General features: G+C 30.5%; 1 protein-coding gene across 2 annotated transcripts in view; it reads right to left on the bottom strand.

The window, feature by feature from the left end:
- The window catches only part of LOC113511953 (elongation of very long chain fatty acids protein AAEL008004-like), a 34,044-nt gene that overhangs the window by 2,026 nt on the left and 13,892 nt on the right, over positions 1 to 18,126 (bottom strand). For both annotated transcript variants that reach the window (XM_026895685.3, XM_026895684.3), the window contains 5 exons: positions 12,047 to 12,126; positions 6,788 to 6,978; positions 5,272 to 5,352; positions 2,586 to 2,748; positions 8 to 144 (listed from right to left, as the gene is read on the bottom strand). In XM_026895685.3, the coding sequence (XP_026751486.1) occupies positions 8 to 144; positions 2,586 to 2,748; positions 5,272 to 5,352; positions 6,788 to 6,978; positions 12,047 to 12,095 (621 nt within the window). In that variant the 5' untranslated portion in view covers positions 12,096 to 12,126. The remainder of the gene's footprint in view (positions 1 to 7; positions 145 to 2,585; positions 2,749 to 5,271; positions 5,353 to 6,787; positions 6,979 to 12,046; positions 12,127 to 18,126) is intronic.

Raw genomic sequence — 18,126 nt, 5'->3', positions numbered from 1 at the left:
TACATACCAGTTGGAGAGCTGTAAGATACTTCTTCCACCATATGTACTTCTGGTACTTCGGTCCCATGGCAGACACCATATAGTAGAAATACATAATTATGTGTACAAACGTGTTCAGCAGTGCGAAGAATGTGCTGTGACCACCTAAAACAACGTACACGTGTATTTGATATTAGTCATTTAACAACTTCCTGATCTACAAGTCAACAACTTTGAATAATATTACAATTTTCCTTTTATCCTATTAACTGACCTTTAATATGTATGCAGCTTAGTAAACTACCTGATTGGATTTTATTTTAAATATTCGTATTAATAGCCTCCATTATCTGACTATTTTCACGTCATGTAAATTTTATTGGTCTTTTTTATCATTAAAAACAAATATATAATAGAAATCATAACTTTTATAATAACTTATTATATAATATTTTTTAAAAGCCTTGTTCTTAATATTAATTAGTAATAAACTAAATATTATGAGTAAATCCGAAAAAAACTTTTTTACAATTTGAATTAATTAAATAATTTTAATGGATTACGCGAAAGTACATATTACTCGGTTAGTCGGTTGGAATGATTTTGTTTAATTCCGCTACCATTAATATGCGTGCAACTGCAAACATTTGAGGATTGGCTAATATTATCATTAGTAATTATTTTTTGGCGCAGAATGGTTAACACTAGGCTCAGAGAAGCGATCTATTAATAGCCTTAAGATGCGTCGTTTAGAGGTAAAACACGTGTCGCAACATATGCGTCGAGTGAATAACAGTCAGAGAATGATAACTAATAGGGAAGGTGGTAGAACTACTACAAATAACTATAGTAATCAATCCTCAATGTTTGGCAGTGACACTCATACTAATGGTAGCGGAATTAAACAATCTAATTCTAATTACCTAACTAGTAAATTAAATTATATTTGGACAAGCAACAATACATAATTAAATTCATATTAGTTCAGAAGAAATTCTATACATTTATGTTTCTTTTGTATAAGTTATAAGGCCATTGTACAACTCGTAACACCTATTTATTACACGTAGGTCAAAACTGGTAATTCCCATTACGCTTATAGTCTTTTGTACACAATATTATTAGCACAACCTATGTTAACATATATACATATAATTTGTTTGTCTAGCAAGAAACTTGTTAAATTATATGAGTTTATGTTTATATAAAATATGAACATACTTAAATATTATCACAAATAACAGACAAAAACATGCCAAGATTAATATTCCTATGAAAAAGTTTCACCTAATTATTCTAAAACTGTGTTTTAAAAAATAAGTAGATAGTAATGACATGGGTGGATGCGAATCTTTATTAAAAATATTGAAATCGATAAATATTTCGGCATGTTTCACTGCAGACATACCTGACTTGTTAGTCTTTGATTGTACGTCTTAGATTTTTTTGTATATCGATGCCGGAAATCAATTAAAAGAGACAACAAAAAAATACTGTATTAATTATGTATTATTTGTAATCTCGTTTAAAAATATACTACTACCATGCTTAAATTGAAAAATGAGTTTCTAAATTTGTAAGCTTGAAAGGATGAATGCAGCAATATAAATAACAAAATAACAAGAATGCAAAACCCTTCATTCTATTTTAAGAAGACCTTGAAAGTCGTTAAGTAATTTACCTGTTTTTTAGGGTTCTGTACCAAAAACGTACAAAGAATCTTTTATAATGTCACTTTATGCGTCCGTCCGTATGTTCCAGCGTTATATCTCAGCAACAACTAATGCTATTCACATCAAATCTCGAATAGTTTTATATATTGTTGATCAAAAAATATTGTGAGAGAAAGAACTTAAAAAATATATTTATTCTTTTTTGCTAGATGGTCCAAAAGGGTAGTTAAAATTTCAAAATTAAGCAAATAGTCCAAGTGGGGTATTATAAGAAAGGGATAACTTGTACGTTTAAAAATTGTTTTTATGTTGCGTAGTTTTTAAGTTATGATTGAAAATGTAAAATAAATCCCCTTATATCAGAATTCTGTAAAGCGAAAAATTTGAAATAATCTTACAAGAAAAATAAAACAAAGTTTCGAACTAGCATGATTTTTGGAAAATTATATAAAAACAAACTTCGTTATTTAGGCGGTTCTGTTTTTAACAATAATTATGGCCCAAAACAAGACATTACGAACTGTAGAATTAATAACAATAAGAATTAGTATTAGCATGAATTTCGTATGAGAAATGTTAACGACCATTTTATTTGATATTTATATATTTATGTTCAACAGCGGAGATTCAATTCGCACCTGATCGGTTTTTATTTTGTGTTCGAGTATGTTATGCTTCATTTCTGTCAATTCTGAACGAATTGATAATTTTTGTTTGTAAATCTATAAAGTTTACTCTCGTGTTAAAGCTATGTTTTCAAGATCATATTACTGTATTTCGATTGAACTGTACTTCGGGGCTTCGTTCATACGATTTATGTCAAAACTGTTTCATTTAAAATATGTACTATTTATTTTTCTATATAAATAGTTCTGTATAAATAGAATTACTTAAAATACTTATGTTTTTAGAATTAGTTATAAGTTTACTCACCGGGTGCGAATTTAAGCCCAAACCAAACTGACATGGGCATAATCCCGTGGTGGATGACGTGTAATGTTGACACTTGATTCCACTTCTTTCGCAACACGAAGAAAACTGTGTCCGCGAATTCCGTGAATTTGCTAAAGTAATACCACCAACATGTGTTCGCCATCTAAGCAAAAAATAAAATAACATTTTATAAAAATAATAATTAAAACTAGGGATATAAATTTTCTTTTAAATGAAATAAACTGCTTTGTATGATAAATAAGGTCAACAACAAAAATAGCAGTGTTGAATTTCTAAATAATTATTCACATGGTTTTGTCAGTTACTGGCCGAATTATTATGTTATACTGTCGTATTATAGCCATTGAACTCCCACAATTATGGTAAATTTAATGACCCTCCATTTATTTGGTCATTACGAGATTACATTTAGGCTGAAAGTTGCGACAAAAGTATGCATATAAATACAAATAAACTCGTAAAACTATATTTTGCAGTCGAATAGTGAAAACAGGCATTAATTATAATTTTTGATTATCATCAGTTTCAATTTCATCTACCTCCCCAACTATATAACCGCAGTTTAATTCATCAGGACGATTTTATTTTCCATATTCCTGTTTATCTAAGTCTAGATTTTTTAAGTTTTTACAGATTGCAAATATAGTAATGTTACAAGTAATAATAAATAACTACAAGTTTTCGGTCTCTAATCGGCAAAAAACAGAAATCTAGTATTGGGAATTTTCCGAAACAATAACCACAAAAAGCGCAGGCGTTCACGCCTCTTATATAATCATTATCATATCAACTGTTAACTGTCTACTGCTGAACATAGGTCTTCCCTTGGTTTGCCAGTAGTTGCCATGTTTGACAGGTAGGTTAGCAACTGCAGTTAGGTTTTGATGATGTTTTGAGAGGATATATATAAGTAATAATAATATGTATGTAACGTCAACAGAAGATCCTAACTGAGGAATATATTTATTCTTAATATTATTAATCATAGAATAAAAGAATTACTAGCATTATCATTCAGTGTTTAGAATGGGAGTGGAGACTAAACATAAATAAATGATATTATAAGATGTATATTGTGATAGATATTCCATTCTATAAAATTTCAAGATGATTCTATTATAACACTTGTGTATTACAATTCATTATTTATTTATTTTATTGTTCTGTATAGTTTACTGCAGATATTCAATAACATAATCTGATAGACTTGTCAATATCAAGATACTATAATCCAACTTAAGAGACGATGTTTAGTAGACGGAAGTCAGATCTATATGCGATTACATAACAAACTCGGCAAAATTTAATGGTTTCTCAATATCGATGTTTCCCAATGAGTAAGTCTTTTCAATGTTGACTTAACATACATATTTTATTACTTAAAACAAGAAATAGATGTGTGATATAACATATATTAACAGAAGTGTATAGCAGTTTACTCGAATCATACTCTTTCATTGTAGTTACAATGTAGAGGAAATAGAGCACACCAATCACGCGGCAATAACGTACGCGTACCGTCATTAGATAAATTAAGTCATACGCAAACTACGTCACAGCACAAATTGTTGTTTGCAATATGCTTGGGCACCTGTGTACGATTTGTGTTTCTACCGTGAAGCAGTTGTGTTTGCATGGCTGTGTTTTAGTTTGAAGGGTGGATATGATAACACATATAATAACACCTTAGTTCTCAGTAATGGCAACGCAAGGAGGTATCATGGGGGAAACAGTATACTATATTATGACCATGGTACTGCTCACGTCTATAGGCGACGGTTACTACTTTGTATCAGGTGGGCCGTCAGTCATTCTATGTTACATAAAAAAAAGCTACACCACGACGGGAAGCAAATTGTACCATTTTAATACGATCGAAAAAATATGTTCATGATTGTAATCAAAGATGAAGTAGTTAGTGACAATAGTCGACTATTGTATGCTATTGTCTTGCTATCGCTAAAATTTGTATTTTCTTTGTGTGCCGCAATTGTTTGATCATCTATACTCTGAGTTTATATTACTAAATTAGTTTTGATCTTATAAATGTTCGTGTGTATAAATTCTTTGTATTTATATAATCAGTTTCGGAGACGTATGTATGAAAACAACAGTAAAATATTTGATAAGTCCATTATCTAGTATTAAAAAAAATCATGAAATATTATGTCTGAATCAAATAGTTTGACCGTTTCGAGGGCCCTTAAGATAATTAACGTGAATAGAAGAGGATGCTAGCGCACTTGCGGACTATGACCGCTGTCATGGTCGCAATAACAACCGATGGTGGTCGTTTTTAATTATAGTGTAATGTAATGTGATGGCGGTCACTAAGCGTACAAGGGCGTTCAGCCGCCATATTGTAGCAAAGATCTCTATTATTTTTCGAATACATTTGAAGGTTAGTGCAAATTACACAGAATGTAAGTCTACTTGAGATCAAATGTCAATAACATGAATGAACAACTGTGTAATACTTAAATGTTTGCATTTATTTTAAAGTTGTTAAAATTCTAGGTATAACATGTACCTACTACTTGCGTACAATATGACATCACTGGTAAAGGCGATACGACCACTTGAAAAATATGTATTTACAAATTTATGGTGTAAATATCGATATAGGGTTCAAAGTTTACTGAACTACTTGTGAGTTGTGACTTACCCTCATAGCAATAGGACTACGTGAGTAGTCGACTAGCTGGCACGTGAAGTTGTAATGACCCCACCAGCCACTCATCAGGTACTGTAAAAATAAATATATAATAAAATAAAGGAATCATTCGTCTATATTACTGAGGTTTTATTAGTATGACCGTCATTTGTATTAAAAGGCCGAATCGTTTAAAAAGGTTTTATTTATAGAGGTTGTTATGTATATTCTAAGTACTTTTAAATATATACCTTTTATAAATAAAAAGTTAAAGTAAGGATAAAGAATCTGCGAGCCAATTGAGGGGAAGTGGTAATTGTTGCAAGTAGACATGAACAACAGCAAGTACAACACAATTTATAGGAGGAAAGGATTGTTAGTAATGTGGACTATCAGATCCATTGCTAGCAATATACCCTGTCACGTTGACCTCTACACGGTTCCCTCTGGAAACATCATGCTGAATCCCAGGTGTATTCATCACGATGGGCTAACTGACCTGCCTTTTCATTCTCACCTAACATTCCCCACTGGTACTCCGTATTCTGTTAACGAAGACGGGGTTACCATTCCATTATCATCCATTAAAAAAAATTATACTATCGTCGATCGCTACTACACTTCTTATCTTGCCGCTCCAAAAATTGTATGATGTGAGATTGCACTGATTAGCTATCTTTTTATAGTGATATAAGACGAAATGTTATTTCACTGTGGAAATGTTTCTTAAGCCTTTTTATTGCTACACCGCTTCTAAATGAAAATTAAGGTTTTGGTATGTGTACTGTGAATTTATATTGTTAATTAATACCATTGTTCTGTTAAATTTGACCTTGTATCGCAAAAAGCGTATTTAATTCTAGTGTTAATTCAGCTGTAACTTATGTATGCTTCAGTGAAAGTTTAAATCTTGTTTTGGTCATCGACTTTTAGTGGTGAATGTACAGTCTGACAAAAACTGTTGATTCAGGATTTTTTTATGATACTTAAAAAAAACGAAAAAAAAAAAAGCGGCATTTTGGTTGTGTAAGAAAATAAGTTAATTGATTGAGTTAGAAATAAATAATATTCCCTTGAAATGAAACGTTAAGAGGACGATTACGAAATAATTAGATGAATGATATTAACGCTCAATTAATAAAAATATAATTAATTGCACATTGTTGCTGTTAATTTTTCACTTGTTTTGCATTACATAAAGAGCAAGGGAAAATAAAGTGCTGATTCGCACGTATCAAATAGACAACGAGTCATGTAAAACGTAAATTCTCATATTAACATTATCTAATACTTATCAGAATTACGAGTATTGTGACATTTTTACTCGCTTCTACGTAGGGGATTTCGAAGTAAATTAGCTCATGCAAAGCAATGAGCGAGCACTAAATCTAATATTTCTTTTTATTATATTATTTATGAATGATTATGTAGCAAATATCAATACAATCTCATATTTATAATATTTATAAATTATTAAATCATATTAATACTTGCACTAGTTGATTACGAGAAGATAGTCGTTGCTTACCTCGTAAAATATCCATGCACTAAAAACTGTTTGTATAAAATTGTACACAATTAATACGTTTCTAAATTCGAATGCTTTTCTGTTAGCCATCATTTGAGGACCGATTTTTTTACAGAAATAAGCATATATTATGCACGCAGCTAATGTTGGCCATGGGGAAGACATCATGGGCCAATCCTTCACTCTTGGATCTGAAAAAGAATAGTTTTATATAAGTATCTATACATATAAAGTTTCGCATGTCTGTATTCTTCTAATATTTGTTATCCTTCTAATATATCTTATATGCATGAGCATGAGTCACACAGTACAAAATATTCAATTTTAAAATCACACATCGTAAACTATTGTATGTTCAATCACAAGACTAATTTCTAATGGCAGAATACAGATAGTTAAGGCGTACGTTGCGTCTTAGCTAAGAGTAGGTACTATCTAGTTTCCCGTTGACAGAAACTAATATATACTACTATATTTTTAATTATTTATGTTTGTAGCGGCTTTGTATATTACTGTTGTCACGTTGGTTATATTTAATTTGAACATTTGTAAATAGAAAGGAGGAGTAAGGAAAGAGAATGATTGCTAACTTTTACACTTACTATAATTATAATAACGTCATATCACAAATCATTAAATCGTAAAGAAAACGATCTCATATTTTTAACTAATGTTTTTAAGTTAATCTATTTATTACAGTAATAGCATATTTTTTTTTTATTCAAGTATGCTATGAGATAAATGTATTTTCTGTATAACCTTGATTAAAAGTACTAATTTTCTATGAAATTAGACTCGAGAAGCAATCGTTCCTGTTCTTGAAGTTTCTACAATGTTTAAATTTTTCTAAAGACTGTTTTTGTAAGTAATGATGAGCTTGTTTGTATAAAAATATTTATCGTCATAAATCCATAAAAGAATCTACTTATACTATTTATAAATATATGTTTAAAATAACATTCAATTGTGCCGTTCGTTATCGAATTAAATATAAATTAATTACTTAATGTTAATATAAACATTTCTATATAGTTATGTATTATTTCAGGAGTTATTTAACCGGATTCAGTGCTATCTATAGCTATCAAAATTAATTACATATTTAAAATATAATTATACAATAATGATATAATTAAGGTTCTTCATTCATACTTGACCTTCGGCCATATGGGTGTAGTTTTATCTTTTTTTTTTTCTCCGCTACTCGCTAAGAGTTATCGTGATGGCAAAGAGTATTTAATTGTTCAGAGTTGTTTCGTCATACAAGATTATGTACAGAATGGGAACAAAAACGTTTAGTAATAAAGGTCTATTATTCTTATTTTTCCTAATATTATAATAAAATTAATATATTGTTCTTAATATTTGTTATAACAATAACACGAAGAATGTTTGTAACCTCTTAATGTCTTAACAATCGAATCAGTAATTATGAGATTTGGTTTACACAGTATTTTGGATAGAGAAGAATATTGGTACTAAGTACTTTTTATCCTAATTAATCAATATCCCGGATATACAGATGAAGACGCGGGGAAAGACTAATATGAATAATAAATATCTTTATAATTGTACTGCTAAATAAAATTGTCAGACATTTGTTGAATATTCTTCTACACGATAGGTGAAACAAGCGACCAATATAACCATCTCTTATCGAATGTATTTGAATCTAACGCACCACAGTGAAACCTATTTGGATTGTTAGGATGAAATCAAGTCAATAAATGGCCCATCGTGACGAATCCAAGTGCGGATGGTGTGGAGGTTGACCTAACAAGGTATATTGATAGTAATGGGGCCACTAGTGATCGTCACGGGCGATCTTTTTTCCCTAAACTAGCTAGGATTAATTTTGTTTTTCACTTTTCTTCATTAAATTTATGTAACTTACAACTCAAATAAATCAGTTCCAAACATACAGTTAATATTTTAAGCATATATTTATATATATTTTTTCAGATTGTTACTGTTAACTTAATCTGGGAATAAAAAATGACCTTTGATGTAATTAAGCACCTTATAGTGATATACAGTGACAAATTATGTATTACCTACCCAAACAGTGGTTGTTTATAATAACAAAGTCAAAAGTTAAATAATTACTTATCTTGTGTTTATATTGTTTAAAAAAATTTACCTATATTTTTTAAATGATGCTTTTTATACGCTATTTATCGTAATTGTCGTTATATGTAGATGAAGAAAAAATGTTCTCGATTAGTAATCATCACATCAGAGGACAAGAAAATAATAGACATAAGATATTTATTCAACTAGAACTGTTTTTAGAAAATTTGTCGGGATAGAGTAAACCGTTATAAAAATTTATGCATCTACATATACGAATAGATGATTTCAGATTAGCTAATTATAAATTGTTACATACTGTTGTATTTCGTGCCACACTTCTAAGCTTACTTCAATATTGAACACCGTTTATGAAGATAACCTTTGCAGCAGGAAAAATATTTTTATCAATTTTATAAAAAAAATGTTTGCTAATATGTTGTCATTGTAACCTCATAACCAGGAAAAATAGGGTAGGGTAATTTCGCAAACTTTATTATTTGAAGGTATAGGTCATATGCTTGTGGAGCTGATTCGTTGCGACAATATTAATTACAGTATTATTTATATATATTTTTTTTACAAAATGCAAGTTTAGTTAATCGCATTTTGAAAGGGATAAGAAACCATACCCAACTTGAGCTAAATATTTTGACATTCGTAAGTATACATCTACGTTCGAAGTAGTATTTTATTTTTTGTAACGTTGAAGTAACTCATTTAAATAAACAAATATACAATTTGCTTGCATAGCGTAGGTTTGCTTCTAAATATAATAATAAGATATAAATATAAAATTATGAATATACCTTCATATGTTTATACAAATGGATTATTATAATACTTCCACTTGTATATAATACCTATTGTAATAATTTTGCATTACCTGTTAATAGCTAATAAATAAGGACATGATTGTAATCATGTCCTTATTTAAAAGCTATTAACAGGTAATGCTAAATTACGGACAACTCAAGGTAATATTTCTACATTATCTCAGGTACAGCTATCTTGTTATACTTACTTATCACTATTTAGATTCGGCGGTTAAGTATGTTAGTATATATGTATATCCAGGGTCATATATTTTATTCATGGTATAAAATTAAATTGTAGTACGTAGTGGATATATATTAGTAGAAATCCATATCGTAATATTGATTGTCGTAAACTTCTTTATTTTATATAAATAGCTAGCTAGCTTTTGTCCCCTATTTCAAACGTGCGGATTTCAGAAGTTCCTACTTCTGAAATTCGCGCGTGCCAATGAAATAGAATCATTTCTAGATGGCGTATTAGACGATTATTATTATAAGACCTTCGGGAATAGAATTATGTAACAACGCATAAATTTTCGTGCAGTAATTTTTACGTGATGCCAGAACAAACATACAGACAGACAAAATTTTCAAAAATTATTAATAACGATCAATATTTTGTTACTATTTATTACATAAACGGGGAATATAGTAATGTAGATTTTTTTTTGGATGTCATGGTCTGATCGCTTGAGTAATTTATGTATTCAGATTGGTGTAGGCGTGGTTGACCGTGTTTTAAGCTAAAAGACGGCTAAACGCAATCAAAGTTGGCTTATCCGTCGTATTCGTGAATAAGTGCTACGTGTAGGGAAGGTTTTTATTATATTTTTTTCTGTTGTTATCTGTTAGCGCTTTAACCAATTACTATGAAATTTGGTATAATAAATTTTATAGTAATTGGTTAAGGCGCTATACGTGTATACACGTACTATGTATTTGGAAGTTATATATATTACTTTATATCCTGGTCACGGACGAAGTCGCGTGTAAAAGCTAGTTATACATTGTACAAAAATTGGCCAATAGAAACTGTCCGTACTTCATATTTTGTTTGGAATATTTCAATTTTATTTCTGACATCAAAATCCAAATTTCCATTGATAGCTCAATAATAATATTAACGTTTTAATTCGCTAGCAGAGCAACTTTTAAATAAGATTGAAAAAAGTTCAATTTGTTTTTGAAAACTGACAGATAATTGCCATATTTCGTCATGAACTATAACTTCAGAAAAGTTACGCAAAGTCCGAAAAGTATAATTAGCACTCTTCGTTAAAAATAACTTTCTGAACTGGGCGGTGGAATAAAAAGAAGCACCGCAGTTTTTTTTTTTCATAATAATTCTTAATAATTATTTTTTGAAGACGTTACATTATTTTAAATTAAGTTCCAAGTTTTATTATGTTATGATAATTAAATTATTGATTATGACATAGTAATAAAATTTATATATATACAAACATATAAGTTATTTTATTGCATTTCAGACAGAACTTTTAATTTTTTAATTAAAACTTCTATCTGAAATGCAAGGATTTAAGGGTTTTACAGGATTACCAATATTTACAACAAAATATTGTACTAGATGTACATACGGGAGTAAAACCTAGCAATAGCAAAATGTATTATTAAGTTCAGAACTAACAGTATATATAGTGTAACAAATATACAAAAATACGAGTGAAATGAGAACATCCTTCTTTCGTAGTAACTTAAAATACAATGGAATAGTTAATTAAAAACAAAATTCACTTCTTTGCGAACTGTATCTTAGTTAACTACTTTGTAAGCACTAACTTACCACTTATGCAATCTGTTGAATGGATTGTTGACTATTTATTTAATTTTATGGTCAACAGGAAAATTATATATGTATAGCCATTTTAATAATAGAACAAATTAAAATCTTATTGAAAATTACCTATTGTATTTAGAAGCAAAATTATTATATGTATATATATTTCACGTAATAAATTTTTTCATAGGGCAAATATGTTGTAAATTAAAAAAAAAAAATAAACTACAAATTTATGGACTTACTATGTCTAACCAGTCAGTATGTTTAATCTTTTCGTGAAATATCGAAATATAAATATTTATGCATCTTTTAGAAATATTGGATACATAATATTCTCGGTAACCCTTTGATAAGTTTTGTAAGAAGTGTGAAATTTTTTTGTATATCAATGACCGAACCGGTAAGGTCTAAATACACATAACATACTAAGGTGATAATCGGTAATAATCGTTTCTTATATTTACTCTTAAACTTCATAGGTTCATAGATAGTGGGCGTCTAGCTTCTGAAATTAATTTAAGTTTACGCTATTCTATTCACAATAAGGAATGACAAACAATAATTACTTACCACCTCTGTTGTCTATGAGGTCTCTGTACCAATTATATATCGACGTCATCTTTGGATAAGCTTATTCTAAGTGACTTAATCTGTAACAATAAGAAACAAAATTATTAAAAGTATTTTAATACAGATGGCATAATATATGTATGTATATACCTAGCTTTTTATATGAAGCATAACTATAAACAAATATGGTTTACTGATAATAAAAAATACTAATAAGTATTGATTTTAGTTATCAGAAGAACATTGGTTGAGGTTATTGAATCACATAATAAACGAATGCAGTCTGATAGAAAGTACCTAAAGATATATAGGCAATGGACGTTAATAAAAATAAAGGCTAAGTTTCAAAATAAAGATAAAACTTGTGCTTAATTATAATAAGTGGGATGTAATATAACAATGTATACAATTGTTAAATAAAAAATAAATAAAATATTATTTATTTTTTGAAATATTTGATTTCAAGTAACTGGTAAGGCTATATTCTAGATAATACCACTTCAAGCAATACAGGGTAATGAAAGACTGCACCGAGGTGACGGCGACGATTAGAATAAACACTTGATGGTATATCGATTTTAAATCCTTATACATTTTGACCGAATCAATTTAAAAAAAGTTTTTAGATAAATTTGACAGTTGAATGGGGGCATTTTATTGGCAAATCGATAAAAATAGCGATTTTTGCAAAACCTCATTCTCTTCCACATATCTTCCAAAACTTAATTAAACTAAATAACTTTTATTTCATGGCATATTCATCTAATACTATTATTACTATACGTATGAAGATACAGTAAGATGATAGAAGATAGAGCAGGTCAGTTAGCCCAACGCGACAATTTCATAAATAAATTAGTTCAGATAGTTTCCAGGGAGAACCGCGTGGAGGTCGCCCAGACAGGGAATTAGCAAATTGTTAGCGATGGGGTTGCTGATCGCTATTACTAATAATCCCTTCTCGAGGAAGATGTTGGACTACCGGTGGGTTCGTATAAGGTTTTGTGTTTTACGACGAAAAGGAGTGCTACTTTCTTTTTTTTTGATACGAGTATGTATGTCAATACAGCGTATTTTATTTTTATTTGGATATCACTTGTATGTGTGCATGTGCGTGCATGCATATGTGTGTGTTTGTACGAGTGTATCGTGTAATATTAGCAGGTCATTTACTTTTGTAAACATTATTACATTGACGTATTGAAATAGAAAGTAAATTGAATTATGTTTGTTTGACCTAGTCATCACATATTTTCCTAATTTGCTTTTGAAAAGATTGTTGTTGCACAAAAGACTGGTTGTGAGTCGTAATAAGTGGCAACAGTATAGTATCATTCGCGTATAAGATACCTCAGCTATAAATAATACAGAAATTGATACCTACCTACCGTTACTTAATACCTTCAATATTCACAGAATATTATGAAATTAGTTATACCTGAATTGGTCCGTGTAATTTGTTATTAAATGTATTTTATGTCAAATATTTAGTGCACACATATTTTCATAATGTGTGGTTGAGCCTTTCTGGCAAATAAACTTTAACACTTACAATATTAGGCTGTACGAGTCTCCTACCATAAGGATATTCGAATTGTATCTAGAGACAGACAATGACCGATAATATTTTAGATATGCACGATCTCGTTTAAGAGCCGCTATTCATATAATAATAAAATATTGATAGTTCAAAGTGTTGCAATATCCTTGACGGCGTGTAAACAATTTCTACTAGATAAATTACATTTTTATCTGATGACCTCCATGGTGTAGTGGTAGATAGGTATGTTGTTGTATGTGAAAGGGATCTTGCGTACAATTCTCGTCGGGCTAATGTAGGATAAGCAAATTTTATAAATTAGCTCTGGTTGGTATGTTCAATGTATCTCCTGTGTTTAACTGGTTTTTCATAGCAATGGTTATCCTATTAACGACGTGATCGTTCGATCGATTCAACATAAAACGTTTAAAAATTCATTTCGAATTAAACCAGTTATGGAAAGTTGTTCAATTTTATCATTTTCATGTATATAATTTGGGCTTCGGCTTCTTTTTATGTATTGTTTATAGTCTTTTTATTACACCCTGCATTTGAGTCGGGATCTATGTACACAATTATTTGCAATACGTATCGCCCTCGCATTACACATATTATTATATAATTCCTGCGTTTGAGCGCCACGTAAAACACGCACTAATAAATTTCTAGGTTACAAGAAAAACTGAACTAATAAATGTAACTTATAAGTAAAAACAATAGATCATTGTCCGTATAATATTAAACTTTCCCAACTTTTTTTAAGGACACAATGAATAGCGGGCCCTAAAAATATAAAAATCGGTCAAATGCGAGTTAAACCCACACGATAACCAGGGTTCCGTACTTTATAATCTATAAATAGGTATTAGTTTTCTTAAAATGAAATCTACTTAAATAATATACTCGTAGATATTCAAGGAAATTTGTATTATTAATTTGGATTTGGATATAGTGACAGGAAGGTGTTGAAAATTGATTAGTACTGGACTATGCAGTGTCAACAGTGCAATGAATCGCGGTACTAATGCATATTCAACTCGAACTTGGCCAGCAAAATTATAATTAATTATTTTTTCGCTCGTGTATGACCTCTCATAGACATATCGGACACCTCTTTAATCATCATTATAATTAAGTAGGATAATGACGCGTGTCAGAGGTCATTCTACTGACAATTCTATGGTTTGTGTTATACGTGTGAAAGGCCCGAAGGTTACTTAGTTTTGAATCAATCTGGTAATTTTTAGTTCTGTTAGTTATGCACCTAATCGGCATATTTAGTAAAAGTAAATTTGTATGTATTTTTATCAAAACAACAAACGGCTAACATTTATACCTATTGAAGCTGTGTTATAATGTATGTTAATAAATTAATGTTATTTTTGTGTATATCTAATTTATAAATAAATAAAAAAAGAATACAAATAAGTATAAGTTAAATGTATTAATTAATATATTAAGTATATAAATATGTATATGTATATATAATAAATATTTATAATCAAATATACCATTAATAAATGTTCGAATATTACTAAACGAAAAATTAATTACTAAAAGGAGACTGTCTAAAAGTCATTTGTTTGTATAACTATGTCCCATTCGTGTTGTACTGTGAAGCAGTCGTGTACGAATGACTGTGTTTCGGTTTGAAGTGTGGAATATGGTATTTAATTTACAGGGTACAGAGGCATACCACCTTAGCCTTCAGTAATGGCAATTGCATGATCATGAGCGAAACAGTATACTCTGTTATATTCATGGTACTGTTTATGTCTATAGGCGACGGTTACCACCTTCCATCAGGCGGACCATCAGCTTGTTTGTGATTCTAAGTTGCAAAAAGAAATTACTAAATAAAAATTTTATAGTCAAGAAATATAACTTGTTTGACATTTATTAAATGATTATCACACGTTATTTGTATAAAAAACGTCAATCAAAATTACAATAATGTTTCATTGTGTATGATTTTTGTCTTCTATTTCAAAGATTGGAACTCTGAATTCGAAATTAATTTATCGCCAGAAAGCAATGCAAAAATGTAAAAAAATATGTTCCTAATTCGAATATACTTCGGATTTGTTTTTTATAAACATAATGAACTTGGACTGGACTCTACACCAATACATTTATTAAAACATATTCAGTTATGTTACGACTGAACCAATGGGATGAACGATTTTTATATTAAAAAAAAAAAAAAAAAAATGGATAACGACTCAATTGCTGTTTTTCTGATAAACTAAGAACGCTTAACATTATTCGAATTTTGTTTCTTATAAATTCTAGTTGTACACGAAGTACAAACAAAAAATATTATATTATTTTCCGTCACGGAATAGGGAAATAGAATTACAGGCAATTGTGGTGATTTCGCAAGTTATGGTATCTAGTGTTTATTGCTTCACTATATATAGATATATATCCTTGAAGATGGACATAATGGCGGAAGCATAACAAGTTAAAACATTGCGGCACCGCCCTTAAAAACTAGCCGTTTGCAGATTTCGCATATAGAATAACTGATTAAGAGAAGTTTCCGTCGGTTACGTCACATCACACATACGGTAGATCGCATCAGTGGCGAGAGAAAGGGGGGCGATACCACTAACCTGTTCACCGGAATACCGCATGAGACCTGATTCACTCACTTATATTACAGTGCCACACTATTAAGTAATATTTTCGTGCATATTAAAGCGTTACTTAACAATTCAATGTCGTGGGGTTTAGGTCGCGGCTCGAGTCAGCCAATTTGTTCTCATTAGAAAACAATTATTATTCAACAATAAGTTCGAACCAACATGATCTCGATTTAAATACAAAACGTATGCATTAATATTCAATTATGCTTTTTATGTTTTATGTATATACATGTAACTTTTTTATTAATAAACTTATTGCTTAGATATCCTGAAATAACTGGGAACACACTTATTTAGCACACGTACCTTGGTGGTTTGTTAACAAGTGAAATCGTCAATCTCATACGTTATAGGAAGCGACGTGGACGGACACGTTTGTTTCTAAAACACACGTCGGTATATACTTTCAAAGTATTGTCACGTTCCTAGAATTAGTATCGCATTGCAGCATGGAGTAAAGGAAACACTAGACGTTGATGACACAAATAGTTGGCGCAATTGATATACGCTTTGACTGGGTTTTAAATTCATTATAGCATACTAATTATAAGGTAATTATAAAATAACTTGATAGTTGATACAATTATTACGTTTAAATCTGCTACTATTTGTATGTGTGTGATTGCAATAATTTGAGGATAACTAATGAATTTCAAGTGATATGAACTTTCGCAAAATAACATTTACACGTAATTCAGTAAAACATAACATTACTTGAATTTTATTAAGTAAAAATAAAAATAAATAATGATTGTGTGTCAAACGATCATTTAGTGACATATGGAGTAAACAAATTAAATAGACTCACCCAGCGTGCCGAGCTCAATCAGCACAAGGCGGTAACGTCAGATATGAACGGGATGACAACGCGCGTGCTGTAAGTGACCCACTATTACACAACAACTTATTGTGAACGGCCTTGACCCGCTCTTCACGGCAATATTCACTTACACTCATTCCTACACTTGAACCTAATATCCATGTTAAAAGTGTTATTTTATATTTCACGTAACTAGGTCTATCACAGTAATATATCTATTAATGAAAAGTTTTAACTAAAAAAAAAAAAAACTGCAAGATATTAAACTAATAGAACCCAAAAACTTTCAACTCTATCAATTTATTGTTTGTTACTTATTTAAAATATTAATAAGCAGTGCTGGTAAACATTTGTGTATAACGTTTTCTTAGGAACAGTTATACAGTACTTGACAAAGTGACCACAGAGGGACGGCTTGCAGACTAGGACGAAGGAACTGCCGGCGGTGCTATCGTCTCGAAGCGTTCTGTGAAGCAGCCGTAACTTTCACTGCTACGACCAAGTCTCGGTCCATAGTCCGCGGGTTTTACGTAAGGGTGTTGCGCCAGAGACGCGACGCCGCCCGCGCTCGCGCCCTGCGGAACCACTGACCCACTGCCACAGACGCGTGCGCAGCACACCCCCCTACTTGAGGTCCCATGCCGAGAACGTTCTACATTACGTTGGAAAGTCGTTTCTTAATATATTACATGTAGCAATCGACTGTTACTATGTTTAAAAAAAATGAATCAAATTAATATTCTTAAGGAAAGTAACAACTGTTTATAAAGCTGATGTCGTGTTTGTATCATTGTGGTAAGGCACATTACTGTTTGTAAATAAGATTTCAAAATCAGCTAAGGTCAGGTTAGGTAGGTAGATTCTAGGTGGTTCTTTAAGAATAGTTGTGGTGGTGGTACAAGCTTTGTATATACAAGATAAAGTAATATAAATAGTTATCAGAAAGACTGTAATATAATTAAATTGGAGCTATTTTCGAAGTTGAATCTTAAGAGTTCTTAATAAAATACAAGCAATAATGGAATATTGTATGAATTGTGGTGAAGGTGCTGTCAATGAAAAAACCTGATCA

The sequence above is a fragment of the Galleria mellonella genome, unplaced genomic scaffold (genome assembly GCF_026898425.1).
Source record: "Galleria mellonella isolate WM207_F2 unplaced genomic scaffold, CSIRO_AGI_GalMel_v1 utg213, whole genome shotgun sequence".
Lineage (NCBI taxonomy): Eukaryota > Metazoa > Arthropoda > Insecta > Lepidoptera > Pyralidae > Galleria > Galleria mellonella.
This window is presented reverse-complemented; position numbering and strand designations above follow the sequence as displayed.